This window comes from Nyctereutes procyonoides, unplaced genomic scaffold (assembly GCF_905146905.1).
Source record: "Nyctereutes procyonoides isolate TBG_1078 unplaced genomic scaffold, NYPRO_anot_genome, whole genome shotgun sequence".
Lineage (NCBI taxonomy): Eukaryota > Metazoa > Chordata > Mammalia > Carnivora > Canidae > Nyctereutes > Nyctereutes procyonoides.
The window spans coordinates 6,913,015-6,928,454 of NW_026575049.1; the positions used below are offsets into that span (position 1 = coordinate 6,913,015).

Sequence of the window (15,440 nt, forward strand, 5' to 3'; positions counted from 1 at the left end):
GTAAATTTGCATACTTCTCTTTGCTGTACGTAGAAGCAATAGTCCATAATTCATCTATTTGACTAACAATCTGGCTCCCTCCCTGCCAGTTGGAAGGTGATATTTTTAACATATTCCTCACATAATGGCTTCCATTCACTCTCGGAGTTACAGACAGGCACCTTGTAACAATTTGGGTCACATTTTTACAGGTGATGAAAACATACCATATGTATCATGCAGAGAGCATCAGTGCCGAGAGCAAGCTGAAAGAGGCTGAGAAACAAGAAGAAAAGCAAATTGGAAGATCTGGTGATCCAGTCTTTCATATAAGACTGGAGGAGAGACATCAGCGGCGCAGCTCTGTAAAGAAAATTGAAAAAATGAAAGAAAAAGTAAGTAAAAAACATCACAGAGCCTTTCTGCCCTCACTTGAGGTGACAATATTAAGAACCCCGATGTAATAACTGATAGAAACACATTGTAAATTATTGTAAAATGCCACATTTCCTCCCATGGGAATGAAAAATGCTTAAGAAACATAAAAACCAAAAAAATAAAAATGAAAAAATAAAATAAATTTAAAAAGAAACATAAAAACCATGTACTAACAGCTGGACATCTTTGAGTGCTGAATGCCAAGTACTATCAATATACCATGTGAAAATCTTGAATATTAACAAAGAGGTTTCCTTGCAGTTGGGCCTGAAGCCCAAATACATTGTTGAGCACTTTGAGTTATTTAAATTAGATTCAAAATGTACTTTTCTCAGAGGACTTGCAAGGTCATGGGCATATGTGGAATACATTGTCTGGATGAGTAGAAAGTCTCATATATTTCTCTGACTAAATGGCTTTGTTGTCTTTCCCAATACCTGGGTCATCTTCATTTCCAGAGACAAGCAAAGTATTCAGAAAATAAGCTAAAATCGATTAAGGCACGGAATGAATATCTCCTAACCCTCGAAGCAACCAATGCCTCAGTTTTCAAGTATTATATTCATGATCTTTCAGATTTAATTGACGTAAGTACTTGAAATTTTTATATTTTCCATATAGTTTTTATGTTTTATTTAACTATACTTACTTTTGTTTTTAGTGATCTCTACACCCAGCTCAGGGCTTGAACTAAAGACCCGGAGATCAAGAGTCACTCACTCTTCCAACTGAGCCATCCAGGCACCCATAAATTTTTCCATAGTAAGATATAAATAGCAGTAACTATATTTCATTGATTCTAAAACACCATCATTTCTCAAACCAATGTTATTTTTTGTAATACTTAGAAGGAAAAAATACTGTCAATTAAACTATACATGATTCTAAGACAATATTGATTGTAAGATGCACGTGAAAAAGTGCATCCTAAAACCAGTGAAAAGCAAATTATTAGGTTCTGCAAAGCTATGAAGGCCTGGTAAACTAGCTAGGAAGGGCAACCAGTCATTTTTAAATTATGCTACGGCACAGGCCTAACTGATTCAAAAACTATTGTGAGGTGCTGAGGCTGTGAGAAGCATATGCAATTTTTTTAAGTTTTTATTTTAATTCCAATTAGTTAACATAACAGTGTTATATGAGTTTCACGAGAATAATATAGTGATCCAGCAGTTCTGTACATCACCCTGTGCTCATCACAAGTGCCCTCCTTAATCCCCATCATCTATTTCACCTATCCCCCCACCCCCAAGTATATACAGATCTTACCTTCAGGAATGTAAAGTGGAAAAGACAGATGGTAAGCAGATGACTACACACATGATAGCTTTGCTCCTAGTTGTGGTAAATAATATAAGCGAAGTAGAGTGGACTTAAACCACATTCATAAATTTATCTAATGCTGTACTTTTCTGTCTGAGGATATGCTATCAAAAGCAGTAATTTGGCTCATTTTGAACTTTCTAAGTATAGGGGCACTTGGGTGGCTCAGTCAGTTAAGCATCTGCCTTCAGCTCAGGTCATGTTCTCAGGGCCCTGGGATCAAGCCCTGCATCAGGCTCCCTGCTCAGCCTGCCTCTTCCTCTCCCTTTGCCTCACCCCACATCCCCATCCTGCTCCCACCCTACCCCCCTGCTTGTGCAATACTCACTTGCTCTCAAATATATAAAAATCTTTTTTAAAAAAAAAAAAGATCTCTTCAAGTATATCCCTGCTATGACTTCCCAGCTTTAACCCTTTCATTGTTCTTTCATTTAGAAAACCTCCAATTGTAGGAGACTACATAGGTGACAAAGACAGCAGAAATCCCAGTCCAAAAACATTCATTGCTGCAAATTAAAAAAAAAAGCAATGTCTTGTAAGAAAAACACAGATGAAGTGATAGAGGTTCAGAGAATTATCTGCTGGAAATTTATTCATGTGCTGCCCTGTATTGATTAAATTCAGCAGTTTACAGATACAATAAATTTTTTTTGCCTGTGGCTCATAGTATCGTAATTTAGGTATGCAGTACATTAAAGCAACTTTATTTTATGCTGAATTAAAGTCTCATGGATTTAACTGTTTTAGAGACATAGTTTGGGACTTTTGCAAAAGAACTGTTAAGTAAGGACGTGATTTTTTAGTTTATTAACACTCTGATGTGCCTTTTCTTGGAGTCTAAAAACAGTTTTATTCCATACTATCATAATTTCTTTACACAGAACCCTTAAAAATAAAACCAGGGAAAACTTTTTTCTCTTCCTTTTTTATAAGTATTTTAATGAAGTAGTTAATTTTCTTTTAGCACTCTGATGAAATGGAAGGGAACTTTTTCTGCTAGACTGCTAGATTTTCTGAATAAAAAGGAACAATTTTATGACCCCTGTCTTCAAACTTCAAATTTATAGAGATTCTGTGAAGTTTATGGAATATGGAACTAATTCTTTGTAACTACTCTACATGTTTATTTTTTGGTTTGGGGCTTATTTTTGGAGTACTTGGCTAGACTACCAAGCCAATTTAACACAAGGAAGTTTCCATGTAGTGAGAAGTATTTTTTTGTAACACCTGCAAGGTACTAAGCACTATTCTTAACCATGGGGATCCAGCAATGCACAAAACAAAGTTCCTGTCTTAGAGAGTTTATGTACTAATTGGGACGTCAGCTCATAAACATATTTACGTATACACACACACAGTGAGAATGCTATAAATAAAAATAAAACCACTATCGGAGTGCTTCTTTTGATGGTATTCAGGAAAAGTCTGATATTTGAGCAGAGAAATGAGCTGGGCGCCACATGGCATAGTGGGGAAGGAATCCCTCATACAGAAGGACTGGCAAGACAGAGGCGGTGGCATGTTTGGCTCAAGATGCTCAGGAAATAGCAAAGAGGAGGCCAGTGTGGCCAGAGCAGAGTAAGTGAAGAGGAAGGTTCTGGAAGAGAATGTGGGCAGAAGCCCAATTACTTAGGGTCTTTTTGGACAGGGAAAGGGGTTAGATTGTGTTCTAAGTGTGGTGGAAAGCCGCTGGAGGGTTTTACTCAGGGAAGTGACATCACATGTTTACCCTTTCAAGACTCCTTCTGGCATCTGAGTGGAAACAGACTGAAGGAGGGGATGAGAATGAAAACAGTGAGCTGTATCTGCAGTCTTTTGCAATTTTCCAGGCTAGAGATAGTGCTGGCTTGGACTGGGGTGGTTGCAATAGACCTGTGAGAAGTGGTTGGTTGGATTCAAAATATATTGAAGGAATTTAACATGATTGTAAAGTGAAAAGAAGGATAAAGAGACGCCTCAATTCAGGTCCTGAGTAACTGGGTTAGCACTGGTGCCTTTAACTGAGATGGGGACCGTAGGGAGACATGTGTCAAAGGGCAGGGAGCGGTAAGTTCTGTTACACTCAGGTAGACTGTGTGGAGAGGACAATAACATTCTCAATACTATTGGCACTTATAGGACGGGATTAACCTTTCAAGAGAGTCATCATCATTGTCATGGGTATTTATTGAGCTCTTACTATGTGATGGGCACGTTTCTAAGCATAACCTCATCAAATAATCACAAACCATGTGAGGTAAATACTATTTTCTGTGCTTTATAGATTAAAGAACCGAGGCTTATTTTAAGTTAAATAGCTTGTCAAAGGTCACACAGCTAGGGAAGTTGGTAGGCTTCATACTCAGACTTTTTGACCTCCAAATCTAAGTCTGATGTAGATACGTCATGGTTAAATACATTAAGTAACTTTGAATTTTAAGAAAGGATGGACTTTTAAAAGATCAGCCTTAAATTTAAAATGTTGAGTAATTCTCAAAGAATACAACTTCATTATTAATTTTATTTTTTTTAATTTATTATTTTTTTTATTTATGATAGTCAGAGAGAGAGAGAGAGAGAGAGAGAGAGAGAGAGAGGCAGAGACACAGGCAGAGGGAGAAGCAAGCTCCATGCACCGGGAGCCCGATGTGGGATTCGATCCCGGGTCTCCAGGATCGCGCCCTGGGCCAAAGGCAGGCGCCAAACCACTGCGCCACCCAGGGATCCCTCATTATTAATTTTAAAAGAAGGGAGTTGTCATATCCAATTGAAATTGAATCCTTTCTTTGTGAAAATTATGCTTTCATTGACTTAACTGTTAAGGGAGTCAGAGGGTGGATGTGTACCTTCTAAAATGGCTGCTTATTTTGTAGGAATGCAATTTGCATATATAGTGGTGATCCTAAAAACCATTAAGCTTGACCCTACCTGGTGAAAAAGAAACACTGATTATCATGCAAAGGTATCTAGAATCCTTTATGCTCTGTGAGCTTATTTAGCAGAATTGCTTTAATAGTGAGCTATCTAATAATTATTGGAAGAGTTGTTATATCTCTAATGAGAAAAAGTCAAGACAATGTTTTTTTTTTTTTAAATTTTGTTTATTTATTCATGAGAGACAGAGAGAGAGGCAGAGACACAGGCAGAGAGAGAAGCAGGCTCCATGCAGGGAGCCTGATGTGGGATTCGATCCTGAGATCCCAGGATCATGCCCTGGGCGGAAGGCAGGCGCTTAACTGCTAAGCCACGAAAGCATCCCAAGACAACATTTTTAATGCTTAACATTTTATTTGTGAAATGACATGGAAGATACTAAATGTATCTTGACTGAGTCAAAGCAACATAAATAAGAATTCAAATTGAGACCTTCTTTAATACACATCCAGTTTGCCTTCGTTTCTTCTTGGATCAATAATCTATCTCCTACATTTCCTGTGATGGACCATGATGAATGAGTCTGTTGGTATAAATAAAACAGTCATACAAATTTTCCGTAGAAAATGATCATGACCTGAGCCCAGGGCAGATGCTTAACTGATTGAACCACTCAAGTGCCCCTAGCATCTGTATTTTAAAACTGGTCTTTTATTATTACAGTATGAGTACACGTAGGTTGTAGAAAATTAGAAAAAGAATTATAAGCAAAAATAAACAATCACATTCTTACCATCATGTAGACATTTTTTGTGTCTAGGTAGATATATAGATATATTTGTGTATATATATGCTAGCAGAGTATGAAACCATATTATATACAGATTCTTAACCTACTTTTTTCAATCATTGATCCCCATCTTTCTATTTCAGAAAAATTTTAACTCTTCTAATAGCCACGTCATATTCCTGTTTATGACCCCAAAGAAACATTTCACCACTGGTGTGTCTAGACTAGACCAAATTTAGGATCACACATTGCATCTAGGTGATGTGTTCCATTAGTCTTCTTTCTTTCTTTCTTTCTTTCTTTCTTTCTTTCTTTCTTTCTTTCTTTCTTTCTTTCTTTCTTCCTTCCTTCCTTCCTTCCTTCCTTCCTTCTTTCCTTTCTTTCTTTCTTTCTTTCTTTCTTTCTTTCTTTCTTTCTTTCTTTCTTTCTTCTTTTTAAATCTAACAAAGCCTCTTGTTGAGGAGACGTGGACAGTCGTTCCTCAGAACATCTCAGCTTTTGGATTTGTCTCTATTCTTTATGGTGTCAGTTAGCCTGTTTATCTGTTCCCTATAATTCCTACAAAGTGAAACTTATATAAAGGCTTGATGACTTCAAATTAAGTACTTTGCAACAGATTACACCATAGGTGATATTGCTGTGTCTTATGTAGATATGTAACAACATCTATTTTTTTTTTAAATTTTTATTTATTTATGATAGTCACAGAGAGAGAAAGAGAGAGTTAGAGACACAGGCAGAGGGAGAAGCAGGCTCCATGCACCGGGAGCCCGACGTGGGATTCGATCCCGGGTCTCCAGGATCGCGCCCTGGGCCAAAGGCAGGCGCCAAACCGCTGCGCCACCCAGGGATCCCCTGTAACAACATCTATTTAACCCACCACTAGAGATGCTAAAATTGATCACTGGCTTGGGGTGATGTGACCCTGATGACTCCATCATAGAGTTAAGTTTTTGCCCCTAGCAATAAACTAAGGACATGCTGAAACTTGTTGAATTTAGATCCTATTAAATTGGAAATATACTAATTTTGAATCAAGTCTGAGCTATAATTTACTTCAGTCAGCAAAATGCTTTTTCAGAGTACAAATTAATAATGTAAAAGAAAGTCCTAGATAAATTTTAGTTTGTAGAGTAACAACCTCATAGTTCGAAATCAGGTGGGAAGTGGAAGGAAAAGTTAATTTCACACCAAAAACAGATGTTTATTTTGTCACTTGAAGAATAAATACAAATTTAGGGCGCCTGGGTGACTCCATCAGTTGTGTCGAGAGTCTTGATTTCAGCTTGGTCAGCTTAGTCGTGGTCTCCAGGTTGTGGGACCCAGCCCCAAGTCAGTTCCACACTCACAGGAGAGTCTGCTTGAGATTCTCTCTCCCCCTCTCCCTCTGCCCCTCCCCCTACTCATACACACTCTTGTTCTCTCGCTCTCTCAAATAAATAAATCTTTTTTAAAAAAAAAGAATAAATACAAATATAAGAAATACATTGTAGATATTGGCCAAAGGAAATTTCATTGGTTTGGGAAAATAAAGGTATGATTATAAAGGAAAACAGATTGTAGTTTTATAAATAATAGGTTTCGCATTTGTAATCATTAGTATCTCCTTCAACAGGGGCATCTTTTAAAGACTGTAACTAGGGCAGCCAGGGTGACTCAGTGGTTTAGCGCCGCCTTCAGCTCAGGGCCTGATCCTGGAGACCCGGGATCGAGTCCCATGTCGGGCTCCCTACGTGGAACCTGCTTCTCCCTCTGCCTGTGTCTCTGCCCCCCCCTTCTCTCTCTCTCTCTCTCTCTCTCTCTCTCTCTCTCATAAATAAATAAAATATTTAAAATAAATAAAATACTGTAATTTTCTTTAGAATCAGGATGCATTACAAACATTACAACCCAGAAGAAAGATCATGCAGGCAACAAATATTTGTAGTTGAATGCTGAGATTTTCAAGTGATTATGATTTGCTAAGAGGACAGTACAGGTCTTATTTCCCATAATCCTAGATCTGCAATCAAATTCAGCATTCTGTATATCTGGAATTCTTCAAACAACTGATAATGTAGCCTCTCTCAGTCCAGTTCCACACCTACCCACCTCAAAAGGCAGAGAAACAAAGTCCTCCACAGCAGAATTCCATGGGTGCTTTGTCCCAGAGCATCTATCTGGTGATAATAAAGTATTTGTAATTCTTTTAGTAGAGTTTCACAGTTTCCTGTTACTTCCTGTAAGAGTTTGCAGGACACTTTGGAGTTTGAAGGATAAATCTTTGTAACTGTTGTGGAATGCTGCAACAAAATAATCCCTTACTGCAGCTAATTTTCTTGGTAAAGATATCTGTCATGTATTTTATTAGCCATTTATACAGAATGAAATTGAAATTAGATTACATCATATACTGCATGCTGTGTTGACTTTATCATGTCTAAGTAATCAGCTGTCCTAAAGCTTTTAGCCTTATCCTTTTGTCTCTAGACACACGTGTTTAATTAAAAAGCAACTTATTCAGAGTTCAGATTTTTCTTAATTAGTTTGACTTATCCCCATACATAATGGTATTTAGATTTATTCATGAAAACCTGCCAAATTGTAATACTGCAGCCCCCATTAGGCCTGAACTCTTATTAGGAAAATGATAGAGAGATCATGGTAAATGGGTTAGAATAGTGTAGTTATCATGTAAACTGATTTATGTGTGTTTTTATCCCTTTGTGATTGAAGGGGTATTTAAAAGCCGAAATGAGTTGAGTGACTGAAGTACATGGTTTTAAAAGTTCCTTCCAGGAGCACCTGGGTGGCTCATTTGGTTAAGTGTCTGCCTTTGCCTCAGGTCATGATCTCAGGGTCCTGGGATAGAGCCCCGTGTCCAGCTCTTTGCTCAGCAGGGAGTCTACTTCTCCCTCTACCTCTGCCTCTCTCCACTTCTCTGCTCTCTAATAAAATAGAATCTTTTTTAAAAAATAATAAATAAACAAACAAATAAATGTTCCTTCCAGTGGAGATGCCATGGGCATCTTTTGTTAAAAGAAACTGCACATATCCATTTTCTACCTGCAGCATAGGCTGCCCTAAGTCTCCAGCACTCGTTGTTCCATCTTGGCTGGACCTCTGAATATTGAAAGTTACCTAAGGCATGATCCATGGCTTTCTACCTCCAGGTCCCTTGCCTTAAATACCATATGATGGTTCCTAGATTTTTATCACCAGCCTTGATCATTTTCCAGGACTTCAGATTCGTATGCAACTCCGCACTGGACATCTCCAACCAGATGTCTAATGGGCATCTTAAACATGTCATACACTCAACTCTTTATACCCATTTGCCCATATCATCATCCTCATTCTCCACACATGTAGCTTTTCCTTAGCCGTTTTTTACACCTCAGTAAGTGGCACACCTTTCCACCCCATTGTGCAAACCAAAAATCCAATTCTCTGATTTCCCACATATAAATGCATCAGTGGATCTGTCACCTGCACCTCCTAAATATCCCAAGCCTGGCTGTTCCTTGCTGCTTGCACTGGCTCCTACACAAGCTCTTCATCTCCTGCCTACACTTAGCTTTCTAAGATGTCACTCAACTTTCACTAGGACCTTCTACTCAGTAATCCATTCTCTTCCCAAGAAGCCAGTGTATTAAAAAAGATAAAGTAGACCTGTCGATCCCTATTTAAAACTCTCTAGTGGCCTCCCATCGTCTTTAGGATAAAATCTAAACTCTTCACCAAGACCTTTGTGAACTGGTGCCCACCTGCCACTCAGCATCGACATCTTCAGCTTCCTCCTTAGTTACCATGCTTTGGGTACATCGGCCTTTCTGTTCCCCAGACCCAGTAAGCTTTCTCTTGCCTGGGCCCTTTCTTTTTGTCTAGAGCCCTCTTCCAGAGTTTTCCAAGACAGACTCATTTTCATTCATGTTGCACTCAGCTGCCCTATGTAAAAGAGCAAGACCCTTCTCCTCCCCCCCACCCCCCAACCTCAGCACTGCCTATTTTTCTATCTTCGCCATAGTATTACCAGCCAGACGTGTTTGTTTGGGCTTGCTTTGTTCGCCTTCCTCCTTTGTGATTGGATTCAGGGTAGTTACAGAGATTTGGCCTGGGGAAAAATGCATCTGGTGGCAGCTCCTCTGAGAGAAATGATTGCCCATGGGAGTGGAAGCTGGGTTAGGCCCCAAATGATTATTGGTCCTACTCTTTGGCTCAGGCATATGCAACCTCCGTTCTCCTCCTGTTGCCTATTTTGTATCCATTCTGATGTACCATTTTGACCTTTTTGTTACACAAAAGAAACTCAAAACAAGTTTTGCTAAATGTTTGGCTGTGGTTATTAAAGCAGCAGTGAGAATTAAATTGTCAGCTCTTTACGGACCATCAGGAACTCAGACATGAGAGCAGGTGTGTAAACGTTGCCTGTAGAATTTTAAGCATCCAGTTCAGTCCCATGAGATGCCCATCTTGCACAAAACAAGTTTGTGGTTTCTGAGGTGAAGTACTGAATAGCTAGAGAGGAAAATAGTAAGGGACAAAGACAGTTTATTCAGAAGAAGTCAGCTTTCTTCATTGACATCTAATGTAAAAGCTGAGAACTTACTACTTCTGGTGCTTGGAAAGCCTACCCATGGTTATGTGAAAGGGGCTTTGCAATGGTTTGCTTGGGTTGCACTATTGTAGAAAGACTTAAAGTAAGGGGTAGACCAAGTCTTTACGTGATATCCGTGACTCTGGAATGGTCAGAGCCAAAAGCTTATTAATTAAAAGCCAGTGGTAGAAGCCAGGACAATAGATCGTGAAACCTCTCAGATGGAGGCAGGAATGACGACGTTAAGATGGAATACTTACGCAGAAGAGTTCCTTCCCTCTGCATTCTCATGACAACTGCTTAATTCTGCAGTCACATAGGAGCTTGGGGCTGCCCTCCTGCCACTTCCAGGGCTGCCCTGAAGTGACATTGGCTAAAACAGTTCTGAAAACATGTATGTGGGACTTGCTTCCATTGGAATTCCATTACCTTTACTCCCCCCTAGGACCAGATTTGTACCTAATAGGGCTTCTTATGTCATTTTGCAAACATATAAACAAAAAATTCTCTTCCTGCGTAGCCGTGATCCAATTATACGTGATCGTATAACCACCAAGGATATTTCAGCCCACCTTTCAGCCTTTGGAACAAGATGAAGTACTTGTTACAGTCCTCAAAACCTGAATTTCATCTTTATTTTTGATACTATTTGTAACCCTTACTGTGGTGATTTAGACTAATAATACCTAGTGGGATATATATCTTGGCAGCTATTAGAATATTTAAAAACAAAGCAAAATCAAAAAATACTCTTCTACTTCCAACACTTTTTCCTTCCCCAGTTTTAATCCATAATTTTATGGATCCATGCAGTTTTTTAGCCATCAGAATAGCACTGTTTTGTTTTCATAAAATATCTTACTGATTTTTTTAAATGTATTTTCATCATTAAAGGCACTTGGGTTATAACTCAACTCTTTGTGCAGAAGCTGGTTTTTCATATTGTCATTAATAATTCATAAACTCCATAGAATTACTTTAGGCCTTTTAACCAAGTACCGTGAATTTTAACATACTCAGTGTCATTTTAGCATCCAGTTTAGGAAAAAAAAGATGATTGTGTGACTGGCCTTGCTGCCTCAGGAGACCTTGAATAAAAATTTTATTCTTGTTTCTTTTAAAGTCCAGGATGCTTGAAAAACCTAGAGCGTAGAAAACATTGCATATCAGAAGTAAGAGAATCATGCTAATTAAGTGACTCTACAGACTGATAAGCTCTGTAGGGATCAGAGAAGGAAATTGTCCATCAGGCTCATCACAGAGACCTCCAAGTGAGGTATAGCATTCGAAGACCAGAAGACACCTGGGGGGGCCTCTGGATTGGGTACAAAGCCACATGCATATTTCTCCCCAGCCTATTAGGAAACCACCAGTGAAAGCAGGGCTATCTCACTAGCTCCATGCCCACCAAATCCACCTGGGTGCCCTGGGTGTGAAAGCGTGCACAGTACTTTTGTAATTTTGACATTTACTCCCCAAAGAAGCAACTCTTTGAAATTTGAGGAGCAAACTGTTTCAGTCTGGGAATAAAAAAAAAAAAAAAAAAAAAACTTGGTATGTATTTTCAGAATTCTACTTCAATTAGGTAGTTGGGGCTGAGTGTCTTTTTTTTTTTTTTCCCTTCCTCTTTTTCTTTTGTTGTTCTTCTCTTTCTTCCTTTGTAAGCTGAAAAGAGACTCAGTTGGGGGCGGGGGGCTTTTCTCTAGATTGTTTCTTTCCTCAGTATCAATTTTCTATTAACTCCCATTGGGATCAGTACTCATAAAATAAAGCAGCTTATGTGATCTGCTTCATTATAATCAAGCTGAATCTGTCTTCTTTCAGAATAGTGGGGTGTTTTGAAGCACAAATACATTTCAAAGAAATTAGGCCATTTCCTTTACCAATTCATGTTTGCACGAAATGAGGTATTACTGAAAGGATAATTTTTCGGTCCCTCTGATGTGTAAAATGGCTACACAGGACAGTTAAGGATTTTGAGCAGCAAAAGAAATAAAAGAGGACTTTGCAAAAAAAATTAAAAATAATAAATAAAAGAGGACTTTGCGCATCTGAGACTAGAATTTTTTAATTAACTGAAAATTATTCTCTATATTTGAGTGCAGCTGATTCCACTGAAAATGTACCAAAGATGAGCCTGCCATATTTCACAATTGTATTTTGCTTGTATTTGTAATTGTGATATGGCCGCTTCTTCCTGCTTTTTTAAAATCAAATAATATTTACTGAGGTTGATTCTCTTGCCCACTTGGAGAAATAGCACTCCCAGTGGACAGGGGGTTATAGAACCTTTTTGTAATCAATGGTTTAGTGTGGTGCTTCTCAAGCTTTAATGTGCATATAAATCACCCGTGGATTTTTTTTTAAAACTTCATATTCAATTCGTCAGGGCTGGGGCCCAAGATACTGCATTTCTAGCAAGCTCTAGGTAATACGGATAGTCTACAGACCAACCACACTTTGAGTAGCAAGATTTTAGATTATCCCTATAGAAAAATCCCAAATTTAATAATTCTGAAATTGGAGGGTAAGAATAGAATTAAATATGTTGACATTTCTAAGGCTAGGTCAGTGATTGAATCTGTGCCTTCATAAAGGTCGATCTGATGGTTCATATCCTGATGGATGCATCCTTTGTACAGAGGTCACTTCCTTTGTGCCTCTCTTCTACTCTCTTAGTAGCACAATAATAAACAACTTATATTTAAATTCCTTGAGAATGGAAATTATGGTTTACTACATTCCAGTCTTCATATTCCTGGAGCCTAGCAAATTTCCAGGCACCTAATAGATGGCCAATTAGTGGGTTGAATTGAATTAAATTGAATTGATTGAATTGCAGTAGAACAATATAGGGATGACCTGGTTTTGTACCTTTACAAACCACTTCTTCTTTAAGAGATCTATATTGCTTCCAAGTACAAATTTAAAATTCTTTCAGTAATTTATAACTGACCAATATCCATAGTTATATTTTTCAATTATATTCTCTTAAAATGCAACATGAAATAAAATAGATGCACATACAAATTAAAGGTAATGAAGATTTAAGAATCCCAAAATTCTATCTCCAGTAAAAGAACTTTGGCAGTCATTTCTTATTTATGAATTTTATTCTAGAGATAAGAAAGAAGACATTCCTGAACTTTTTTTTGGCAGATTCAAACCAGTTCTTCTCACCTCTAAAAGAGTACGGATAATTATTGAGTCATCAGTAAATTATACAAATCCAAAATACTACAGTTAGTATGTTTGCATCCTACAAGGATTTTAAAAAATCATAGTACCAGTAAGCATGAACAAATTTAAAGCCTATTTTTTTGGTTTTTCTGCTTTTATTTTTTAACATCTTTTTTGAGATATTACTCATACACCAATTGTTCATTCATTAAAAATCTACAGTTGTCTTTTAGTATAGTCAAAGTTATGTAGCCATCACCACAGTCCATTACAGATTATTTTCATTACTCCAGAAAGAAATTCTGCACCCCTTCGGCACCACTCCCTAGTTCCTCCATCCCCTGGCGCAGCCACTAATCTACCTTCTATCTCTATAGATTTGCCTATTCTAGACATTTCATATAAATGGAATCCTACAAGGTGTGGTTTCTTATGGCTGATTTCTTTCACTTAATGTTTCAAGGTTGATCCTACATGTTGTAGCACATGTATCAGTACTTCTTTGTTAGGATTGGGTAATATTTCATTTTGTTTATTTATTAGTTGGACATTTAGATTGTTTCCACTTTTCAGCTATTATTAATAGTGCTGGTATAAACATTCACGTACAAGGTTTTTTGGTGAACATTTTTTACTTTTCTTGTGTATATTATTAGGAATGGAACTGCCAAGTCATATATTAACTCTGTGTTTTACTCTTTTTTGAACTACCAGATTTTTCCAGAGACTACAATATTTTATATTCCCATCAGCAGTATATGAAAGATTCCAATTTCTCTACGTCCTCCCTAATGCCTGTTATCTTTTTTATTATAACCATACTAATGGGTGTGAAGTGGTATCTCACTGTTTTAATTTGCATTTCCCTGATGACTAATGATGTTGAGCATCTTTTTCTGTACTTACTGACCATTTGATATGTTTTTTGAGGAATGTCCTGTCCCATTGCTCATTTCTTAGTTGGCCTATTTGTCTTTTCATTATTGAGTTGTAAGATTTCTTTATGTATTCTAGGTACAAATTTTTAAAATAAGATATGTGATTTGTAAAAAAAAATTTCCTGTTCTGTGGGTTATCTTTTTTACTTTACTTAATCGTACCCTAGAAGCACAAAAGCCTTCAAATTTGACGAAATCCAGTTTATTTTTTCTTTTGTTGCTTGTGCTTTTGATGCCATACCCAAGAAACCAATGGCTAATGCAAGGTCATGAAGGTTTACTCCTGTGTTTTCTTCTTCTAAGAATTTTATAGTTGTAACTGTCACATGTAGGTCTTTGATCCATTTTGAATTAATTTTTATGTATGGTACTCTTTTTTTTTTTAAGTGCTGTGATCTTGGCTACCATGCAAGTCTGAACAGAGCCCTGAGAACATATCTCTCTGCAGAGTATAATCTTGAAACTTCCAGACATGAAGGCTTAGACATTATTGAGAATGCAGTTGATAACTTGGAGCCCAGGAGTGATAAACAGAGATTTATGGAGATGTACCCTGCTGCATTCTGTCCACCAATGAAGTTTGAGTTTCAGTCTCACATGGGTGATGAGGTCAGTAATTCTTTGTTTTAAAACTAACGAGTTGTCTTTTCACTTACATTAGTTACTCTCCAGAACTAAAAGTTGTCAGAACTCCCAGTTGTGTTTTCTCTCCTGCCTTTGTATGAGATCTTTGCTAGTTATATCCTAGGATCAGCCCCACTACCGCCTTCCCCTGCCCCATCCACTGCCCCCAAGCCATAACTGCCTCTTAAAGCCAAGGGTCCAGTACTCAAATGCCTGCAAAGGCCAAACCTTTGCACAAACTCGGTTGTAAGCACTACACTGTCTCAGGATAGTTCTTACTCCACCTCTAGACATTCAGATTTAAATTCAAAGAGAGACCCTCTGCTGGCCCAATAGAATCTATCTGAAGGCTTCTTGTAATCTTCCTTTAAAGATCCCCATAAAGAAAAATAATTGTAAATGACAGGAGAATGGGGCGGGGAGGTCGGGAAATGCAACACATTTTTTTAAGACTCAAGTTGTTTTCAGACTGGTAAAATGAGCATTAGAAATGATGTATCTTAGAAATTTAGCTTTGTATCCTGTTTTACCCAAGGAAAAAAGTCCATCTGAGCTGTGTATGAGTTGCAGTGGTATATTTTATTGTCTCTGGCTGGGAAAACAAGAATAACCAATTAATGAGCATGCTGTAGTATAGCACTTGGTGTTCCAGCTGTGCAAAACAACACTCATAGATTAAAAACTCAAGTTTAGCTTATTGTGGTGACAGCATGTTTTTAAAAATAGATATAATAGCGAT

At 37.8% G+C, this 15,440-nt stretch overlaps 1 protein-coding gene across 2 annotated transcripts in view; it reads left to right on the top strand.

The window, feature by feature from the left end:
* The window catches only part of SRGAP1 (SLIT-ROBO Rho GTPase activating protein 1), a 265,045-nt gene that overhangs the window by 180,939 nt on the left and 68,666 nt on the right, over nucleotides 1-15,440 (top strand). For both annotated transcript variants that reach the window (XM_055328681.1, XM_055328682.1), the window contains exons 5-7: nucleotides 192-374; nucleotides 876-1,004; nucleotides 14,465-14,686. In XM_055328681.1, coding sequence (XP_055184656.1) covers nucleotides 192-374; nucleotides 876-1,004; nucleotides 14,465-14,686 — 534 coding nt within the window. The remainder of the gene's footprint in view (nucleotides 1-191; nucleotides 375-875; nucleotides 1,005-14,464; nucleotides 14,687-15,440) is intronic.